Source organism: Ursus maritimus, unplaced genomic scaffold, assembly GCF_017311325.1.
Source record: "Ursus maritimus isolate PB19 unplaced genomic scaffold, ASM1731132v1 scaffold_25, whole genome shotgun sequence".
Classification (NCBI taxonomy): domain Eukaryota; kingdom Metazoa; phylum Chordata; class Mammalia; order Carnivora; family Ursidae; genus Ursus; species Ursus maritimus.
In genome coordinates, this window is record NW_024425008.1 from 44,724,720 (window position 1) to 44,745,601 (window position 20,882).

Here is a 20,882-nt window from a genome sequence, read left to right on the forward strand (position 1 = left end):
AAGAGATAGGAACATCCGTGGCCCTGCTTGACACAGAGAAAAAACTGAAGTCTAAAGAAATTAAACAATTTAGTCAAGATCACAGTGCTGGTTCATGACGGGGCTAAGACTTAAACAGAGATATGTCCATGTAAGCCCAGAACCAGAGCTATTTTTGCTGAGTCTATACAGCTCCTCATTGTGGGCTGGGTGGTCTGAGAGGCTTCATAAAGGAGGATGAGTCTGAGCTGAACTGTTTATATGTCCCCTTCCTGTCCTCTTTCAACTTTATAGCCTTCTGTTTATAGAGTAGCACAGCACTAATTATTATTAATTACACAATGCGATAGTGAGCCTGTTAGGATACAGGTACATTTCTTGGGTAGCGAGAAGTGTTATACTGCCTAGACGTGAATCATGCTGTGCTTTTAACCGAGATGGGATTTTCTCTTAAGGGTGGGATGGTGTCACTCATGATGTTTGACTGGCTGTCAGCTGCCTAGGGATTAAAGGTGTGTCCTTGAACGTGCAAAGCAGGGCCAATAATATGTGGGATTGGGGATTCCCTGCTTGATGGTGGGCCCTAGAGTAAATTTATGTCTTGGTCTTGGCTCTTCCGTGTGGGGGCAGAGATGAGGAAGACAAAAAAAGAAGTTACATTATGTATAGGAAACAAGGCAAGAGCTGAGCAGCCAGAAAACCTAGCAAGGTGCTTGAAAACTGTTCTAATGCTTTGGCATAGAATATAAAAAATCTTCTCAGTGGAAGGGGTCAGGGTCTGGAAGCTCTGAGAGCTTATTAGCTAAGGTAAGATCAGAGAAACCTGTATGTCGTGAGCCTAATTCACTTTGTGTTTCTTTTATTTTCTTGGTTTATTTGCTGGGTGTTCCCTTAGGTTTGAGCCAAGTATGTTTTTGAATTTCTACTAATTTCACCTGGAACAAGAGAGAGGGTTTTTGCTTATGCTCTAGCTAGAGTTTCAATAGGATATAGGACGCTATATCCACGTGAAGCAGAAACCCTGAGAAAATTGAGGGAGCAGTGTCGGGCCCTCTGCCCACCTGCAGAATTTCTTTCTCATAATAAAACACTGGAAATTCTTGACACGTTTTTAATAGAAGAAATTTCCACAGAATATTTTGTTTGCAGAACAATGCAGAAGGAGGCAGAATGGCTGAAGAAGAAAAGGCACCGGTAAATTTAGACAGATTCAATGCAAAGCTTTCACGACAAATGCCATGTTTCCAAGTGTGAACATTCTTAAAATCTTGTAAGGCCGGGGCGCCTGGGTGGCTCAGTCGTTAAGCCTCTGCCTTCGGCTCGTGATCCTGGAGTCCTGGGATCGAGCCCCACATCAGGCTCCTCTGCTGGGAGCCTGCTTCTTCCTTTCCCACTCCCCCTGCCTATGTTCCCTCTCTCACTGGCTGTCTCTCTCTGTCAAATAAATAAATAAAATCTTTAAAAAAAAAAAAATCTTGTAAGGCCATTCAAATTATGTTTTTATTCTAGTCTTTCCCTTTGGGGTTATGTATGCATTTAACTTCATGGTTATGAATATAGCCAGAAAAATTGCAATTGATAATATACTTATGTTATTTTATACAATGTTAAGGTTTGTGATTGTCTGTATTCCAATGCAATAAAATTATCAAGTTTATACCACTAAAGGATAGTTATGTCTAGCTTCACACTGAAAAAGCATGCCTTTTTAAAATGCCTTCATTTTCTGCAAATACCTAAAACACCCTTGAAATCACAGCCTATTATGTGGTTATAAGCTACGTGTTTGCTTCCACAACTGCACAAAACCACCACACACGGAAAGCCCCATGTGGACCAGTCCTCACAAGGATTCTCAACACTGGAGCACGGGCCCAGATGAATCACTCAGAACCAAGCCTTTTGCCTGGGTTCTGAACATCCTTGAGAGAGAGACATGCTGCAGTTCCCTATAAATCAAGTATTTGGTAGCCTGAGACTGAGCCCCTGGCTGCCTCCTCTACATTGAAAGGCAGTTGCTTCTGTTTATGAAAAACTATTCTTGGGGCGCCTGAGTGGCTCAGTCGGTTAAGCATTGGACTCTTGATTTTGACTCGGCATCATCTCAGGGTTGTCGGGCTCAGCAGGGACTCTGCTTCTCTCCCTCTCCAGCTGCCCCTCCCCCTGCTTGTGTGCTCTCTCTCTCTAAAATAAATAAATGAATCTTTTTAAAAAATTATAAAAAACCCTATTCTTAAGAAACAATTCATCTAGGGGCGCCTGGGTGGCACAGCGGTTAAGCGTCTGCCTTCGGCTCAGGGCGTGATCCTGGCATTATGGGATCGAGTCCCACATCAGGCTCCTTCGCTAGGAGCCTGCTTCTTCCTCTCCCAGTCCCCTGCTTGTGTTCCCTCTCTCACTGGCTGTCTCTATCTCTGTCAAATAAATAAATAAATTCTTAAAAAAAAAAAGAAATAATTCATCTAACCAATAAGCTAAATTAGAAAAATATACTTGATTACATGTCTGTAAGCTGATGGCTAATGTGGTGCATATGGTATCTATTCACCATCCCTTAGAATGTTTTCCACATTTTTGGATTTGTCATCACTTATTTTTTTAATAAATATCAATAGAACAATGAGTAAATATATGTACACAAATCTATACACCTGCACGCACACCCCCCCCCCAAGAAACTCACAAGCATAAATATCATTTCCTTATTTCTACAAACTGGGGCTAAGCTCTCGTTCCTAATTCTCAGAGTCCTTTTTTTCTGTAATTAGTTGTGTGATACTTTCCCACCTTCTACCCTTGTATTTCTGTTATTTATGTATCTATTTTAATTATTCTACTAACATTTATGCAAGATCCACTCCCGTTTATTCTTTTTTATTATCTGAATCACCACTTGCTGAATGTGCACCGAAATGAATGAACAAAACCTGTGCATATACAGAAGCCTAAATCCTTTTATCATCCTGAGCCATTATGTAAAATTTCATGTGTGTCTAAGGGTGAGCCTTACTAAGCAGTACTAAATTTCTACTTCCTAGTGCTGGGCAGCAAACACTCCAAAAAAAAGGAAAAAGTCAGCTCTAGAATAATTTTTGCTTAGTTGTGATTATGCCAATAAATGAATCTTATGATAAGCATACTAGAAAACTTAAGAGTGAATGTCAGTTCTTTCTTCAACAGCAGAATTTGTAAGCAAAGCTTTAGGATAATACATCATAATATTGATTTTAAATATTTCTGAAATACGACTGGCAATGTGAGCATTAGTAGCAAACATGGGATGACCATTCTGAGTGCTAAGTAATTTACTGTACTAACATGCTGGTACTTAAGAACAAAGATCTATCATAAATGCCAGAGGAAGTATGATGATTTCAGGACAAGACAACAAAATGACTTACTATCAGAGGCAATCGATAACTGAAATCACCAGCAATTCTGTGTCATGTAATATATGTGAAGATGATACAAAGAGAGAAAAAAAAATCCTTCCCTAATGTACTTGGCAATGGTATTAGATGTTTCCTGTGCTCATGTTAATAGTTATAAAATTATTAATTTTTATTAAATTCCCATTGCTTTTGCCAGAACAAGCATGGAGGGGAGAATTCAGCATTTAATTCAGGAAATCAATTCATCTCTAACAGTCAAACAAAGGGCATATTCCATCAAATACTCTTTTCCTTATCTTCCCCATTTGTATATTAGTTAAGTGGCTCTGGTACTGAGGCAAAATGAAATCCGAAGCATTTCCAAGAACTAAGGCCAAAACTTGTACCCCTTCTTAACACAGAGTGAACACCCTTAACCTCATACCGCAGTATTAAAAGTAACAGTGGGCGACAGTTCGAATTTACTCCTTGCTTGATCTTTCCTATTATATCCACTGAGCAGGACCCAAAGGTAAATCACATAAACTGGGGTTCATAAATACGGCCTCAAGATGAGATTTTGAATACTCTGTCTCATTCATCCATCCTAGCTGCCTTCTGAGTTGAAAAGTTACATGAGAATTGAGAAAATAATAAGAAAATACTCTCTGAAAAGGAGTGCAACCTGAGAAGACCAAAAACATCGATTTTGTGAATAAAGTGCAAGTAAAGAGCGAACACTTCTCTCATAGACACTGCACATATTTTTAAGTATCCTCAGTGGAGCTATTAAAGGAACCATCTCTGACTCAGACTTTTCCACGACGCCACCTAGAGAACGCATTTCCCAATCCATTTCGGATTGACCAATACAAAGATGAACCAAATAAATATGAAGTCAAAACCTTGACTTCAGTAGCGATGATGAGGCCGCCACACGATGGAAGTCTCACTCAGTCATCCGAATGAAGGCACACTTTTCCAACATGGCTTTCTTCTGAAATTCCTGTTATCAGAAGAGAGAACTAGGACAGATAGAACTGAGAATTCCAAATAAGAAAGGAGAGAGAACACTATTGCTTCAGCAGAAGAAAGGAAAAGGTGCTGTGAATACATCATGGAAATGCTCTCAGAGGACAGTAGAAAATATCCATGAAATTAAAGACACACACACACACACACACACACACACACACACACAGAGACACGCTCACAAAGGCAGGAAAATGGATGTCACCAGAAAAGATAAAACAACAGATAACACAACAATGACAGCTTTCTGCCCCATGTGTTCTGCCTGGCTGGGAAAAGATGTCAAAAATGCAATTTTTGAAAACCTAAATATTAAGGACAACCAAAATGGTCTTCAAAAAACAAGGGGAAAAAAACCATCGGGAAAGAAAAAACTACAGTTAAATGATATATTTGGTCTTATTTTTTAAAAACCAGGATGTTAAAGAAAGGTTTAACATGACTTTCCTGTTGGATACTAAGAATTAAAAAATCTCTTTATGTGTTAAAAAAAGGTAACCTGTTATATGTCTACATATAATGTACATCATAAGTTTAAAAAAAAAAAAAAAAAAGGTAATTCTCCAGCATGTCAATTAGTGTGAGTTTGTTCGATAAAGCCCATAATAAATGGGCCTTTGGAAACACGAGGAAACGGGAACTGTCTGGGATAACATCACTGGATTAGACAGCCCCAACACTCAGCCTATTATGCCTACAGAAAGACATTAAATGGGATCAGTCAGATCAAGAATTCACCTTCTCCAGCCCAGGGACACTGGTATTTCTTCTTCTCTTACAGAAGAGCAATAAGCTAACCCCCAGAGCAATCTTGAGAGAATCCAAGCCAATTCACCATGTTCCCAAGTCTGCCTGGTCAGCACCAAGAAGAGCACCAAGTGGTTTCCCCTTTCCCACTAGCTAGAAGGCCCAGACATTGCCTTCTAAACGTTAAGGGAGGAAGTCTGGGGGTGTGAGAAAGGATTACCAAAATCTAATCACAAGAAATCTTTTGTTTTTGTACTCTTACCTCTCACATGTACTGAGAAGCCTAGTACTTGGTACAAATAAATCCACAATCGATTTTTTTCTGAATATCGAATTGTTAAAGCAATAACCTTCCACCCTACAGAATTATTGTTACAATTTTACAGCACAGATAAATTTCCACCCTCTGTAGGAATACAGGAAAGGCTAAAATAAGTTTGATTTTTTAGAGTAAGTGGATATTCTCAGTTGGATTTCTAAAATACAGAAAGCAGAGGGACGCCTGGGTGGCTCAGTCCGTTGAGCAACTGACTCTTGGTTTCGGCTCAGGTCATCTCATGGGTCGTGAGATGGAACCTCCCAGGAGCTCCACACTCAGCAGGGAGTCTGCTTAAAGATTCTCACCCTCTGCCCCTCCCCTGACCTGTGCACGCACACACGCACACGCTCTCTCAAATAAATGGATCTTCAAATTAAAAAAAAAAAAAGAAAAGAAAGAAAGCAGAACTTCTTTAAGTAAGAAATATTGAAAGACCTAGTCCATTTGCTATTAGGGTTAAAATATTCTAAAGAACATTAACCCAGATTTAAAAAAAAAAAAAATCCAAGCAAATTTTCGTAAGTAATCAGAAATTGTTAAGTTCCCATTACGGAACAGAGAAAGACATTAATATTCACCAAAAAAAGGATATCAACCCATGGAGATCATGTCCAAAAATTCATTTATAAAGTTATATACATGCAACTAACTTGCCATTCTCCTATTTTGAATAAAAAATTAGAACACTTTTCTCATGTTTATATTTCAAAGATGATGAATGCAGACCTAGTGGAGTTATGCCTAAGTATAATGCATTTTTTATCACCCTGAAAACATTTATTTCCAAAAAAAAAAAAAAAAAAAAGGAGAGAGAAGTAAAGTGTATCAGGCAAGGTGACAGAGAAACCGTTATCCCTTCAAAAATCACACCGTATTTTTGCTGACAAGGTAAAAGACCTACTGAAATAGGCACAAGGCCCTGCTCACTTATCGGGGCAGGCTGTCTTCAGTAGTGGAGAAATGTAAAGCACACTGAAACTTCCCCTGCACTACCAACGCACATCTCTCAAGAGCATGTTGCGGAACCAGAGCCCATCTGCCTTCAGAGACCACTGACACACTTCTCAGAAGCAGACCCTTGTTAAGCGCTGAATTGCATCCCCACAAAAAAATATATAACCTGCCGCACTTGTGAATGTGACCTCCTTCGAAAATAGGGTATTGGCGGATATAACCAAGTGGTGATGAACTTACTGGGGTGAGTCCTAATCCAGTGGCTGGTGTTCTTGTAAGACCAGGGAAATCTGGGCAGAGAGACATACTCAGGGACCACAGCCATGTGAACATGGAGGCAGGGGTTGCAATTAAGTTGCCGCAAACGAAGAAACTCATGAGGCCACCGGAAGCTGGAAGAAACGAGGGATGATCCCCCCCTCTCGAGGCAGGGGACGGAGCATGGCCCTGCCTACACCTTGATTTCAGACTTCCAGGCTCCAAAACTACAAGAGAATAAATTTCTGTTGTTTTAATCCATCGGTTTGTGGTATTTTGTTACAGTAGCCCTAGAAAACTAAGACACTCAGTCTCTTATGTTGTAGAGACATGAAGAAGGAGACAAAGACCACAGGGTGCCAATTAGATACAAATTTGAGTTTCATTCGAGCCATTAATTATCCCTTAAAGGATAAACATTCAGAAATTTCTACCAAGGTTCTTGCTTCTGGGTTGTCTGCTGTCTAGTAAGGGCAGGTCTTGCCCATCTACCATTGGGAAAAATATTCCATTCTCTGGAGAAGTGCTTCTGTCCCCTAGTGGGAAAGAAGATACTAAAATAACATCTAAGGAGTTTAATAATATTAAATAAACACATATCTTAAGTCGGAGAACTGTATGTCATTTGTCAACCCGTCACAGAGATTAAAACTTGAAAGGTAGGTAACTTGACATAGCACGACCTACTGTTCTGGGTAAGAATAAATGATCTGCCTCTGGGTATATATAATCCTACAATAAAATTAAAGTCCTTCCCCCAAAGCTCTCAAGGTATGCTTACATTCCTGGGCAAGGTGGAAACCCGCACTGGGGAGGCCCCCAACACATTCAGGAGTCTAGCAGCCTTCTCTGTCTAAATAAGTGTAGCCCAGAGGAGTAGAGGCATCAGCATAAAATTCGTTGTGACATTATTAACGTACACTGATTAAATAGAAATGGCACTTCCCGGGATCTAGGAGAAAAGGCGTGCTCATTCAAAATCTGATCTTCAGCCCAACAGTGTAGCAGAAAGAACATTTTTAAACCAAAAACGTCTTTCATAAGCCTTGATGAGGATCGTGATTTCGATCAAAAACTGACAAAATGTATTGTCAAAAAGAAGCCAGAATTGAACTGTGTAGAAGAAAAGCACTAAAACTCCAGGACATCTTAGGCAAGTCAAGAAAATTCTCACATATTTCAATGCAACTGCCATCATCTACTAAATTTAGAAAATTATTGCAGTTTCGCAAGTATGGATTACTCACAAATATATTTTTTTTCCTCTGATTTAATGAGCCCTGCCGGGTAAAGCTGTCATCTCTAACTCAGGTTAATTTGGGGGAACCTGCTTTTTCCAGATGGCGTCAAGGAGAGCAGACAGCTAATATGAGATTAATCTCAAAGTCACACGTTTTTTATCTCGATGTGGAGTGCAAGAGCTGTTAGCCTCAGAGCTTGCTTTGATCCATCTCTTAAACCAGCATCCTACTATGGATTCTCCAGAATATTCCCAAAATGTCATGTTTCTCTGCCAGAAAACTGCCATTGTTACCCTGAGAGTGTGATAGACTCTGCAGCAAACCTGGCTGAACCACCCTCCCTGCTCTACAGGAGATGAAATATCAAATAACAGCACGTCCTATGTCTTTACGGCATCAAGCCCATGGCTAATTTAGTGCCCCAAAGCTTACCTGTCCCCTAGATTAGTTCTAGAAACTCAGCATTACAAATCTCTGGACCTCCGGCCAGAAGCCGTTCACCTGCCAAAATGCTGATGAATTAAATGACCTTTCATCGTATTTCCAGTCTTCTTGTTTGTGGTTGTGAGGCTGGGCTCCAGGCATCTTTTTCATGCTCACAGCCAATGTCTTGGAAAGTATAATTTGGCATGCATTTCTCAGTCTTCACAGGTGAAGAGACTGCCCCCCGCCAAACAGTACAACATCCTAACCCGGAGATGTTCATAAAGAAAAAAAAAAAGAAAGAAGGAAAGAAAAACCCCAGCACTAACAACGAGAGCAGTGCTGTGAAAACACAATCCACTATAAAATGTCCATCTAAGAAAATCTGGTGGGGAGGGGCGCCTGGGTGGCACAGCGGTTAAGCGTCTGCCTTCGGCTCAGGGCGTGATCCCGGCGTTGTGGGATCGAGCCCCACATCAGGCTCCTCTGCTGTGAGCCTGCTTCTTCCTCTCCCACTCCCCCTGCTTGTATTCCCTCTCTCGCTGGCTGTCTCTATCTCTGTCACATAAATAAATAAAATCTTTAAAAAAAGAAAATCTGGTGGGGAAACTCGAATTTTCCATTTAAACCAGCATCCTCAATGAAGCCTGCAGATCTAAATCATCTAAAGCACTCTTTAAAAATGTGGACGCCAGATCACACCCTACACCAACTGAATCAGAATCCCTGGGAGGGATCAGGCGGTTGGATTTTTTTAAAGCTCCACTGATTTGTGTACGTGACCCTAATGTTCACCTGGAGTTAAGAACTACTGACCTAGACCAGAGGCCGGCAAGCTTTTTCAGTAAAGGGCCGTACCGTAAATGATCGAGGCTTTGTGCGCAGTCTCTGTCACGACTCGACTCTGATCATCTGGCGCTAAAGTAGCCACAGAGAAGATGGAAATGAGCAAGTGCAGCTGGGTCCCAATCCAGCTTTATTGAGGAACACTGAAATTTGAATTTTATTTAACTTTACATGTCACAAAATAGTGTGCTGCTTCTAATTTTTTTTCAATCATTTGAAAATGTAAAGATCATTCTTAACTTGCAGGTCATACGAAAATAGATGGCAGGCCAGATTTGGCCAGAGCACAGTTTATTGACCCCTGATCTACACAGCAGATGGAATACATACCTCTCAATCTTTTCACAAAAACATCATTTGCAGGGCGCCTGGGTGGCTCAGTGGGTTACGCGTCTGCCTTTGGCTCAGGTCATGATCCCAGGGTCCTGGGATCGAGCCCCACACTGGGCTCCCTGCTCAGCAGGAAGCCTGCTTCTCCCTCTCCCACTCACCCTGCTTGTGTTCCCTCTCTCTCTCTCTCTCTGTCAAATAAGTAAATAAAATAAAATAAAATAAAATAAAAAAAACCAACAACAACAACATTTGCTCAGTGACTCTGTCAGTCAGTCCTAGAAAAGATCCCCTTCAAAGCATGGGTACCTTCAGATTCAAGTTGGTCCAGGCCATATGAGGCAGCCGTATTAACATGGCTAATGGATGGGACAACGGTTCTTCTCTCCAAGGAGGCCTCAGCATCAGGAAGCACTGGGAAAAGGCTGGGGGCTTCCTCCATTATTCCAGGGGGAGTCACTGGAGAGCCCCACACTGGTGTGAACAATTCCTCGTTTGGCCCCGTGAGAGTGTCCATTAGGTCTGTCAAACACAAGAGATAGCCCTTGACCCAAAGATGATCATCAGGGGAAATATATACACGTCTTTCTGCTTTTTAAGCAAGAAATGATCAATGAAACCAGTATCTTATATGCAGCAAGTCTGGCACTTAGACCAGCTCCCCCTTCCCACAGTGCATCAATCCAGCTATGCAAGGCACTTTATCATCTGGGAAAATGTACTGTCTCAAATCAGAAGTTAATTTTTAAAATTTTGATTTCCCATTTATTCTACTGACAATTTTAGGGATTTCACACAATTTTATACGATTTACTGCCAAAGATAGGAAATTTAACAAAAAAGTATTAAAACAGATGTCAAAGACTACTTTTAAAAGTCAAGTCAAAGGGTAAGGGTATCTGTGTCTAGAATATGCTCAATTTCAACGCAGTCAAATTTAGCCCCAGGTTTTCCCAAATATAAAAAACTCTAGAATAGTAGTATTTTGCACGTCTGGTAGATCATCAGAATCTCTGAGGTAATTTTTTAGAAGTCTATTTCCATGCTTTCCAGATATCCCAACTTACTAAATCAGAATCTCCTTTGCGATGAAGCCAGAAAAACTACTTTTTAAAGCTCCTAGGATCTGGATGCATAGACTCTTATATACATCGCTGTTAGGAATATACATTGGTGCAACCACTCTGGAAAACAGTGCGGCATTGCCCCCTAGAGTCAAACATTCATAGCTAGAGCCCAGCTCTAGGTATACAACCAAGAGAAACTCCTGCACTTCTCCAGGGGAGGATATGTAGGAGAGTACGCATGGCAGCAAGCAATGTTCCCAACAGCCAAACCTGGAAATGACCCAAATGCAAATTGCCAGAAGAGACTGGATGAAGATGAGATGAATAAACTGTGATCTATTTTCACAGTGGAATATTATAAACAGTCAAAACAAAACATTCACAGTTAGTAAATCTTACCCATAGACTATTGAGTAAAACAAGCAAGTCCCAAAAAGGCTATCTGCAGCACAATACTGTTTCTATAAAGTTAAAAACTACTAAAATATTTAAATGCATGATTTTAGGCATAAATACAGACACTATAAAACTAAGATAAAAGGATACCGAGGAAATGAGGAACAGAAGACTCAGGATGACAGTTAACATCAGAGGAGGAAGAGGGTGGAATGGACAGGGTGATGGGGTTACATGTAGGTTACTAACCAGGCCATAGAGGTTTTTTGGAGGCTTAGGATTAGGAGATATTTATTACTTTGTTAAAAACAACTCAGTTAATAAATAAAAGTAGGCTTTACTTAGACCAATAATGAGACAGAGACATGAGGTCCAAAAACAATAATTAAATAGTAATAATTTTTGTAATTTCCAGGTGATTCTGATATCACCAAGATTTACAAACTTTGCTGTCCTTAAGATATCAGAGCATTTGACAGCCTCCTATACAGAAAGCACTTTGTAGCCATTACTTCAAATCCTTAAAATAACCTGTAAGATAGGTAGGCATTATTTAGAGATGCACAAACCAAACTTGGAGACATGAGGAGACTTGCTTGAGACCACAATACTAGGGAGGGCCAAAGCTGGGATTTGAACCGAGGTCCTCACTGTTTTCACTTCACCCCCTGGCTCCTAGCAGCCGGAGCTGTCAAATAGGGAAAGAGTTCTCAGGAGGCCTGGCCTTCACAGGCCCCAATGACGAGCCACCAGATTTTACTTGGGAACTAACCCCTCATCCTGGTAGGCTTTGCCACGTCTCTCCAAACAACAGAGAGTTCACCCGCCTTTCCGGTACATTCTCCAGGTGAGATGTGTGTGTACACCCTGGGGACAGAGCCAGGTTGCCACACTTATTCTATTCCTTATAACTTAGAAAAGACACACCCCCACAATTCTAAGTCCAAGTCCCCCCCCCCTTACAAACCTTCCAGAGCAGAAGTAACTTCGAAAGACAGAGGCACAGCTGTAGCTGAAACCGTAGTGGGCCGGGGCTCCCATCTCCTCGACAGCTGAGTAACAGCAGGATCTGCAGATGTGGCAGAGGGAGACCCTCTTCCTTCCTCGGTCTTACCATTTTCTCCAGTAACCTCGAGGGTAGAAACCTCCTGCTCTTGCATCTCCAATGATAAAGTGGCTTCTGCTTCTTCAACAGCTGTTGTCATCTCTTGAGTGATGATGTCTTAAAGGGGGGATACAACAATTTAAAATAGACAAATTCCCTATACCTTAAAATGTCACTCTGTAATTAATAAATTGGAAAAAAAGAAGATAGCTATTTCAGGGTATGGGAAGGCAAACGGATCACTCAGACACAAAATGCCAGCAAAGACATGTTTTCAGTGTTGCTGCTTTCAGGAGCGATGAGTCATTCTAAGACCGAGATAAAGAAGTTAAAATGTAAAACATAAAATACAAAACAAAATAGATCAACAGTCGAGCTCCCTTTTATGAATATCAACATAACCAGTTTGTTAAGAAACTTATCAACTGTAGGCCTGTTGGTAATGTAAAAAAATAAAAATAAATAAAAAATAAAAAAAGAAACAAATTATACAGTTTAAGTGACATTCAAAAATTCTCATCATTTATATATATTAACTTTCACATTTGCATTTCTAAAGGGGAAAGGAAAGTCAGCATTTTGAATAAAGAAGTAATTATTACAGTAACTAATGTTTACTGGGTTTCTATTACATGCTATATACACACACTGCTAAGTGTATGGTGGGCATTACCTTGTTTTATCTTCCAATGTGCACTAAGGGGAGGTAGGTACTATTATCATTCCATGGAAGCCATTTATCATAGCAGTCAAGAATGCAGGCTTTAGGGGCACCTGGGTGATTCAGTCGGTTAAGCATCAGACCCTTGGTTTCAGCTCACGTCATGATCTCGGGGTCGTGAGATAGAGCCGCTCCCCACTCCCCAGGCTCTGGGATCAGCAATCAACGAGGAGCCTGCCTGAGATTCTCTTCCTCTCCCTCTGCCCCTCCACCCCAGCTCGAGCTCTCACATGTGCTCTCTCTCAAGTGTGCTCTCAAATAAATAAATAAATAAATAAATAAATAAATAAATAAAATAGATAATGCATGTAAAACACTTAGCACACACCCCGGTACTTATATAAGTACTCAACAAATATCAACTTTGAAAAAAAAAGTAAGAACTAGAAACAGTGATGGAAATTTTGAAAATACCATTCAAAATTTCTGCACATCTCGTATTCTCCCTACTTCCTATAGAGAAAAAAATAATAATATGATAATTGTTCTAGATTACTTTTAAAGCCTGATCTTCAACCAAACCCACAGAGGAATAAGATGAATCGGGAAACCGATGACCATCTCAGGTTACTCCTCTGTTCATAATAACCAAAAACATGAAGAAGTCATCGCATATCCTGAAGAACAAAACGTCCTAAGTAGTCCCTGGGCCCTGAAATGATTGGCATTTGACTTGTTCACTTCTGAAAAACACTTAATCACCAGAAAACAGGTAGAAAGCTTTTTGACTATTCTCTACTGTTGTCAGTAATCTCAGTTTTTCATATTCTTTTTGGCTTGAACAACAGCAAAAAAATTTAAGTGAAAGGAATTATTTAACTGTTTCTCTCTACAAAGAACATTGAGAAACTTTTTGATTAATATGAACAATGCAGGCAGTCAAATTGGATAATTTCAGTCTGAATGGTTCTCTATCTTCATTTACTCATCCCCTGATTTGGTATTTATGGAGCACCTAATATGTGCCAGATACGTGCTATGTACTGGGAATAAAAGTAAGTCACCTATTAAGAGACTGCAGTTGAGGAGCACTGGCTGGCTCAGTCGGAGGAGCACGTGACTCTTGATCTTAGGGTTCGTCAGTTCAAGCCCCACATTGGGTGTAAAAATTACTTAAAAAAATAAATAAACTTAAAAAGATAGAATATAGTTGAGTGAGGCAATTATAAGTAAGGAGTATATTCAATAATCAAAATAATAATCAGACAATCACCAAATTCATTTTACTTTTTAGACTGTATTATACAAGCTAATGCAATTCTAATACATAAGAATCATAGATTCAAGTATGTGATAAATAATCTGGAGCTATATGACTTAATGCTCCAGGAATATCTTAAAATGTTATGGAAAATCAAAGTAAACTTCTTGTTCAGTCATATCCAATAACTTCATGGTCATGGAGACCCAACTCTCCTAATAGAATTTTAAAAACCAACGTACAAAACAATTTCTTGAAGCTTCTTTTTTTTTTTTTTTTTAAGATTTTATTTATTTCTTTGTCAGAGAGAGAGCACAAGCAGGAGGAGTGGCAGGCAGAAGAAGAAGCAGGCTCCCCACTGAGCAGGGAACCCGATGCAGGACTCAATCCCAGACCCGAGCTGAAGGCAGACGCTGAATCGACTGAGACCCCCAGTTTCTCGAAGCGTCTATGAAAATTTATAGTATACTAAGTCTTTCAGTCTTTAAAAAATGAATAGGACATGTAAAATTCAGTCTTATCATTTTAATTCAATCTCAACACTTTATAAAACACATTACTAATTTGATATTTCCACTAATTAGGCTACTTAGCTGAAGTAACAAGACGTACGCATTCCAAAACAATTTGGAGTGAGCATATGCACATTACACTGAGTCTATCCTTCCCTCATGCTATTATCTGACAAACTACATACACCAAAAACATTATCCATCAGCAACAAATGTAAGGCTCGTCAGCTCATAATACAGATACAAAGGTCAAGAGGAAGTAGTGCTGAATCAAGCCAGCAGAGAGGATTTATCAGTTTCGGGGCTTTTTCTTATTTCTAGATGAATTTCTTTTTGGGAAAACAAAGTATCCTACACTGTAAATAAGTATCCTACATTGTTTATTATACCATAAGTATCCTGTGTAAATAAGTCTCCTATACTGTTTATTATACCATTTAAATATATAGCTAATTCTTTAACATTTTCCTGAATAGTTATATATTTTCATAATAACATGCTTGAAAACTATCAGTCTATATCAGGGTTCCTCAGCACTGCTGACATTTTGGCTCAGAAAAATCTTTGTGGATGGGGATTTTAGGATGTTTAGCAACCTCTTTGGCCCCTACCCTCTAGATGCCAGGGGCACCCCTCTGTTATGACAACCAAAAATGTCTCCAAAAGTGCCAAATGATAGGGGTGGGAACAAACTGTTCCCAGTTGAATACCATGGCCTGTACACAGAGATTATATTTGGGTGTAATTTTTATATAAAACATATTTTTATTTGTCTACTTTTGCTTTTCATTAAAACTTAGATAACTTTACTCCTAAATTATCACTTTAAAAAAACATAAAACAAGACCTAAAACTAATACAATGTTATATGTCAATTACATCTCAATTTAAAAAAAAATAATCAGATTGAAACATTCCAAATTAAACAAAACTTGTTTTTTTCTTTCTTTCTTTTACCTTTCAATGGATTTCCCAACGGTTGATGTGCCTCAGCTTCATATTCTGAGATGGAAACAGTGGTCTCTAGGAAAACCATTGCATCATCTTCCCTAGTAGACTCCATGAAGTCTGCAGTATCTTGGAAGAGGCTGACAACAGAGACCTTCTTATCTTCCACAGGACTTGTGGGAGTAAAGGAACTTTGATCGGTGAAGGCAGATAATGGCACCTCCCCCTGTGCCATCAGCAGGGCTGTCCCCATGGGTGCTTCCCCTTCCAGCAGCCCCAGAGCCACATCTGAAGCCTCGGTCACAGATTTGCCCTCTTCCATACCTTCCACAGGGTCATTATCGGTTTCTTGGGCTATCTGAGACGTTTCCGTTCCCACCTGAGTCTCTATATTGTCTCCAAGCTTTGGGGTCTTTATCTGGCTTACATGCTCTAATTTGGTGTCATCCCACTCATCACTCAAGACAGGGGCAGCTGGAACAGCTGTGCTGACACTCACTGGGACCCCTGGGGCTCCCAGCAGCCTGTCAGTTTCTGGCTCAACACTCAGGGTGTACTCAGAAGTTGTGAGCCAGTGCTTGGTGGCAGTAGTCTGGGTATGATCAGCTGTCATCTGCGAAGGCTTCTCCCTCTCAGGCATGGGGCTTCCAGGCTCCGTGCCCGCTATGGGCTCAGCTCTGGGAAAAAAAGCTGCCCTGTGTTCTGTGTCTGCTTCAGATTTCTCAGTCCTGGGATTGGCAGTTAGCATTTCTTTAGTATTCACATCGGATGAAGGTAAATGTCCCAGACTAACTCCTTCCTGACTTTCACTTGCAAACAACTGATCATCCGCATACTTCAGAAAACCCTGTGTGGCTTCTGTGGTCCCTTCTACAAGGGGCTGAATGATGGTACTACCGAAGTGTTCCTCCTTCTTGTCGATATTCAGAGGAGCAGTTGCAGGGATAGGATTGGTTAGCATGGCCTCGGAAAGTCGGCTTTCAGGAGACACCGTCTCTGGCTGGCTGGAAACAAACACCTCCTCCTTGGCAGGGACCACTGTCTCAGTAGCAGTGTAAATGTCAGGGCTGTTAGGCTGCATGAGCCCAGCTCCTACTGGATGGGCTTCTTTGTTAGTAGGAAATACTTTATTCAATGACGTTGCTGATGGTCCTGCTAACACCATCACTGGATCTTCAGAGACCACCAACTGGGGAGTGCACCTTGAAGTCACCGAGTCATTTTCTAGGTCATCTGTGTTCATTCTCTCAGGCCGCCTTGTTTCTGCATGAATGTGTGCTATCTCCCTCCTTTCCATTTTGGGGAAGGCCACACATTGTGTGGCAAAGTGGAGAAGTACAAGGCTACAGAATGCCAGACAAATGTGCAATACAATTGGTCTGCTCATAGTGGAAGAGAAATGTGCACATAAATCAGCAGAGTTGACAATTCCAGTAATTGAGTCCTGCAGAAAAATAAAGCAGATCAAGCTGTCACATAAACGTATTTTGTAAATAAGCCCCTTTAATTTAAACCATAAGTAAAATAATCTTGACTTCGTGCTCAGAGATGGTATGGAAGAGATGGTTGTTCTATTTCTTTGGTACCTTTGAGACACGGATAACCCAGTTCATTTTTCCCTGCTGAATTTTGCAGCTGATTTAACTGGAAGCTCTCTAGAAAAGGTACGCATAGTTCGAGGACTAAGTTCATTGTTTCTTAAATATCTATTTGAAAAAAATTACCCTTGAAGTCACATTTGCAATATTCTGAGACAGCTGAAGAGAAAAAGAAGGCTGAGTTTCTCTACACAAGGAAAGAGGAATCCCCTGGATTCAGAGCTGAGGCCTCCTGCCAAACTATCAGAACCACATGAATGAGTCATCTTGGAAGGCATCCTCTGGCCCCAGTCAAACCTTCAGATGACTGTAGCTGCAGCTGACATCATGACTGCAACTTCTTGAGAGACCTTGAAGCAGAACCACCTAGTAAGGTGGTTACTCCCAAATTCCTAATGCACAGAAATGGGATGAAATAATAAACATTTATTGCCACTGAGTTAGGGATAATTTGTTACACAGAAATCTTGAATCCACGGTACTTTGGGAGAAGATAGGAATAAGATGATGTGCAGAAAAGGAACAGCACACATCAGGGACCATAAATTTAGCAGCAGAGGAAAACTGAAGCCAGAGGTGACTAGAAGAAAGCCACCACACTCCCGCAAGGATCCTCAGAGATAGTGAGAGGGATGGCAAGTTTCCCCACATGTGGGAGGAGAGTCTGTAGCAATTTTATTTAAATATTAAATTACATACTGGCAGCTAGCATTGTTTAAAAAGGAGAGAATATGGGAAAGATACTTGGAAAAGAGGGAATAGCATGTGTCAAGGCATGTCAACATTCTGAACATTAGTTATCACCATACTTTAAATGATCCATAAACAATCCCACTTCATAGCCAGGTAACAGGTTTAGTAAGAGTATTTGGCTTGCTTGCCTCTAATTGCTCTCCTCAAAACAAAAACATAGAAGGGCTGTAAATGTTCACAGCTGATGAAACTATATCTTCGTATGGACATGCTGAACTATGAAAGTGGATATAGTCAAACATGTGGAAAAGCTCTAGAACCCTCCGATCTATTCTTTCCTGAACAAATATTTTTCCCATTCAGTGAAATCTTATTAAACATCCCAGACAATGTAGTGTGTGGCCTAAAACCTTGGTCTACAGGATCCCATGCTTCTGGATAAAAACCTGAAAAAAACAGGCCATTGTGAATAACAATAGAATTTAGAGGGTCATGGACTGGAATCAGAAAAGCAATTCCTGAATGCTAGCTTTATTGTGGTTAAAACTTGCTATGGGATACTGTGCAAATGGCCTCAGTCTTTCCGTTGCCAAAATGAGGAGTTAAGCAAAAGTACTGTAAATCTTTTCTACCTCTATGATTCCATTTTCATATTTTATCTACAGGTCATAAAATTAAAATACAAATGTTTTCACATTCCAACAATCATGCCATCAAGTAGGCAAGGCACTCAAATGACTGAATGGATGTTTCACATCTTATTTATATGTTCTGGAGTCACGTGGACTGAGCAGAGAATCCTATAAACAAATCAGAGTAGGGGGAGGTAAACCATAAAGATTTAATATCACCTCAACTGCCTTTCCCAAACAGAATTTTCCTTCAAGATTTTATTTTCAGCTAGATCTTGAGCTTTAGAATTTTTGTGTGAAGGCAATTCTGCCATTGCTCTAGAAGACCTTCCTTCTGTAATTAAGTGTCAGCCACCTGCTTTCTAAATCCAACTACAGAGAAAATGGGGGTGAACTGCAAGCCTATTCTATGTCTGTGTACTGCGGCCATATGTTCCTTCTCCCCACTATTCAAAGCAATGCCTGAACTTTAAAAGAGGCAGAAAAGACAGCCTATAAGAATGACAGCAGGGAGCGTGTCTGCAACTCAGATAAATTGGCAAATGACCTTCAAGTTCTAGGTCTTTCTCCATCTTTCAAAGCACAGTACAAGTTCACACAGCCACTCCCAAGAGTTTGGTGTCCCCCAGAGAGAGCTACATGACATTAGAGAATAAATAAGAAAAGGCTGACCATTGTCAATTCAACGGCCATATGTCTAAAACTAAAGAATCATCTGCAAGCAATTTTAAAGGCTATATGCCTTTTCTTTTTTTTCCCCTCAACATTGTATCCCTTCCCTGGCAAAGAGCCTGGCACAGAGGAAATGCTCAGTAAATATTGGCTGAACAAACAGAGGAATGTCTATAGCCTGCTTTGTAGGGGAAGGGGAGGGTGGGGAAATTTCATTGCTAATTAGTACTGTGTCTTAATTATCTTAAATTAACTCAGTCATAAGAATATTGAACAAACAAAAGAATATTTCTCTAACTTTTCTTTCACACCATGGCAGTGCTACTTTCTTTCCACTATAATTCATCAGTGCAAATTAATTCAGGTAAATAAACTCTAACCAAATTGCTGACTGATAGTGGGTATTGGCTTCTAATAGCTTAAAAAGCATCCCTTTCGGACCAAGTCAGTAGCACTTTGTCTATCACTTGCTATCAAGGTATCCTAATGGCTCCTCGGTCCTCTGAACAACGTGCTGCATTTCTCCCACCAGTGGGCAGATAAGCTGTTCTGTCACCCATTATCTTTGACAATCTTAAATAGATACAGTCCAGAATCTGTTTCCTTGTCAAGTGGAGGCATACTCAAGTTACAAAGACAAATGAAAGACAACATAAAAAATACAGACTTAGTCATCTTGTTAGATTTAATAATCAATGGTTTTTTTAAAACACTTGGTCAACATTTTTTCCAACTAAAATGTATACTATTGCTCAGTGTGTTACCAAAATGTAGACACTAGGGGAACCAACATGTGAAAACATTCTCATCCGTGACAAAGCTATTTTTTTTCAAAGGAAATTGAATTCCATCTATGATATAGAAGGAACATGAGCATTGCCCTAAGAGTACTCAAGACACAGGAGGCCTATAGAGTATGCCAAAACACTGGTGACAAACTGCCTGGTATTTTCCTCTTCTTGGGATAAACACAAATACCATAAATAGCAGGCACAGGGTTTTGGGAGGAAAGGTGCCTAATCTTAGATTTTCACTGTCTCCTGGAAGATACTTGGATGCCACCTCAGACACACCATCTTCTTCCCCTAAACTTTGGTATCACCCTGAACTCTTCTCTACATTCTAGATTCACAACCTCTGTGGATCCCTCCCTCATAATATCTCCTGATATTCGTCACCTCACCAGTGGTTATTACTTTAATGGCCTCTCGACTGATGATCCTGTTCAGACTCTCTACTCTACAGTCCATTTTATATAATCCAGACGGTTTATTCTTAAGAATAAAAATGACAATAACCAGTCAAAGATGGCCACCATTTGGAGGATGCTATGTGCCAGGTGTTGAGTGCTGTATGTAAACTACCTTATTTATTCTTTTTTTTTTAAGATTTTATTTATTTATTTGACAGAGAGAGAGACAGAGAGAGAGGGAACACAAGCAGGCTTCCTGCTGAGCAGGGAGCCTGATGCGGGGCTCGATCCCAGGACCCTGGGATCAGGGCCTGAGCCAAAGGCAGACGCTTAACGACTGAGCCACCCAGGCGCCCCTACCTTATTTATTCTTAACAACCACCTAATGAGATAGGCACTACCATAATCTCCATTTTTTTTTAGAGAAAGCTACAAGCTTATAGAGAACAACTAACTTGCCTATGTGATCGTGTCTGTTTTTGAACTTGTGAATTCTGTCAGACTTCAAGTTCCCTCCCTTTGCCAAACACATCATTGAATGTCACCAAATTTCCAACTGCCGAGCTCCATATCTGTAATGCAACCCCATACCACTAGCCCCTGTACAAACCATCACAAGCTGAGTAGATCGCCCTTACGTGTGCC

General features: G+C 40.4%; 1 protein-coding gene across 1 annotated transcript in view; it reads right to left on the minus strand.

The window, feature by feature from the left end:
- Positions 1–16,886, minus strand: part of ARMH4 (armadillo like helical domain containing 4) — a 103,833-nt gene extending 86,947 nt beyond the window's left edge. The window contains exons 1-3 of the mRNA XM_008702112.2: positions 15,460–16,886; positions 11,931–12,185; positions 9,810–10,022 (exon numbers count right to left, since the gene is read on the minus strand). Of these exons, the coding sequence (XP_008700334.1) occupies positions 9,810–10,022; positions 11,931–12,185; positions 15,460–16,837 (1,846 nt within the window). The 5' untranslated portion in view covers positions 16,838–16,886. The remainder of the gene's footprint in view (positions 1–9,809; positions 10,023–11,930; positions 12,186–15,459) is intronic.
- Positions 16,887–20,882: the final 3,996 nt, after the last annotated feature.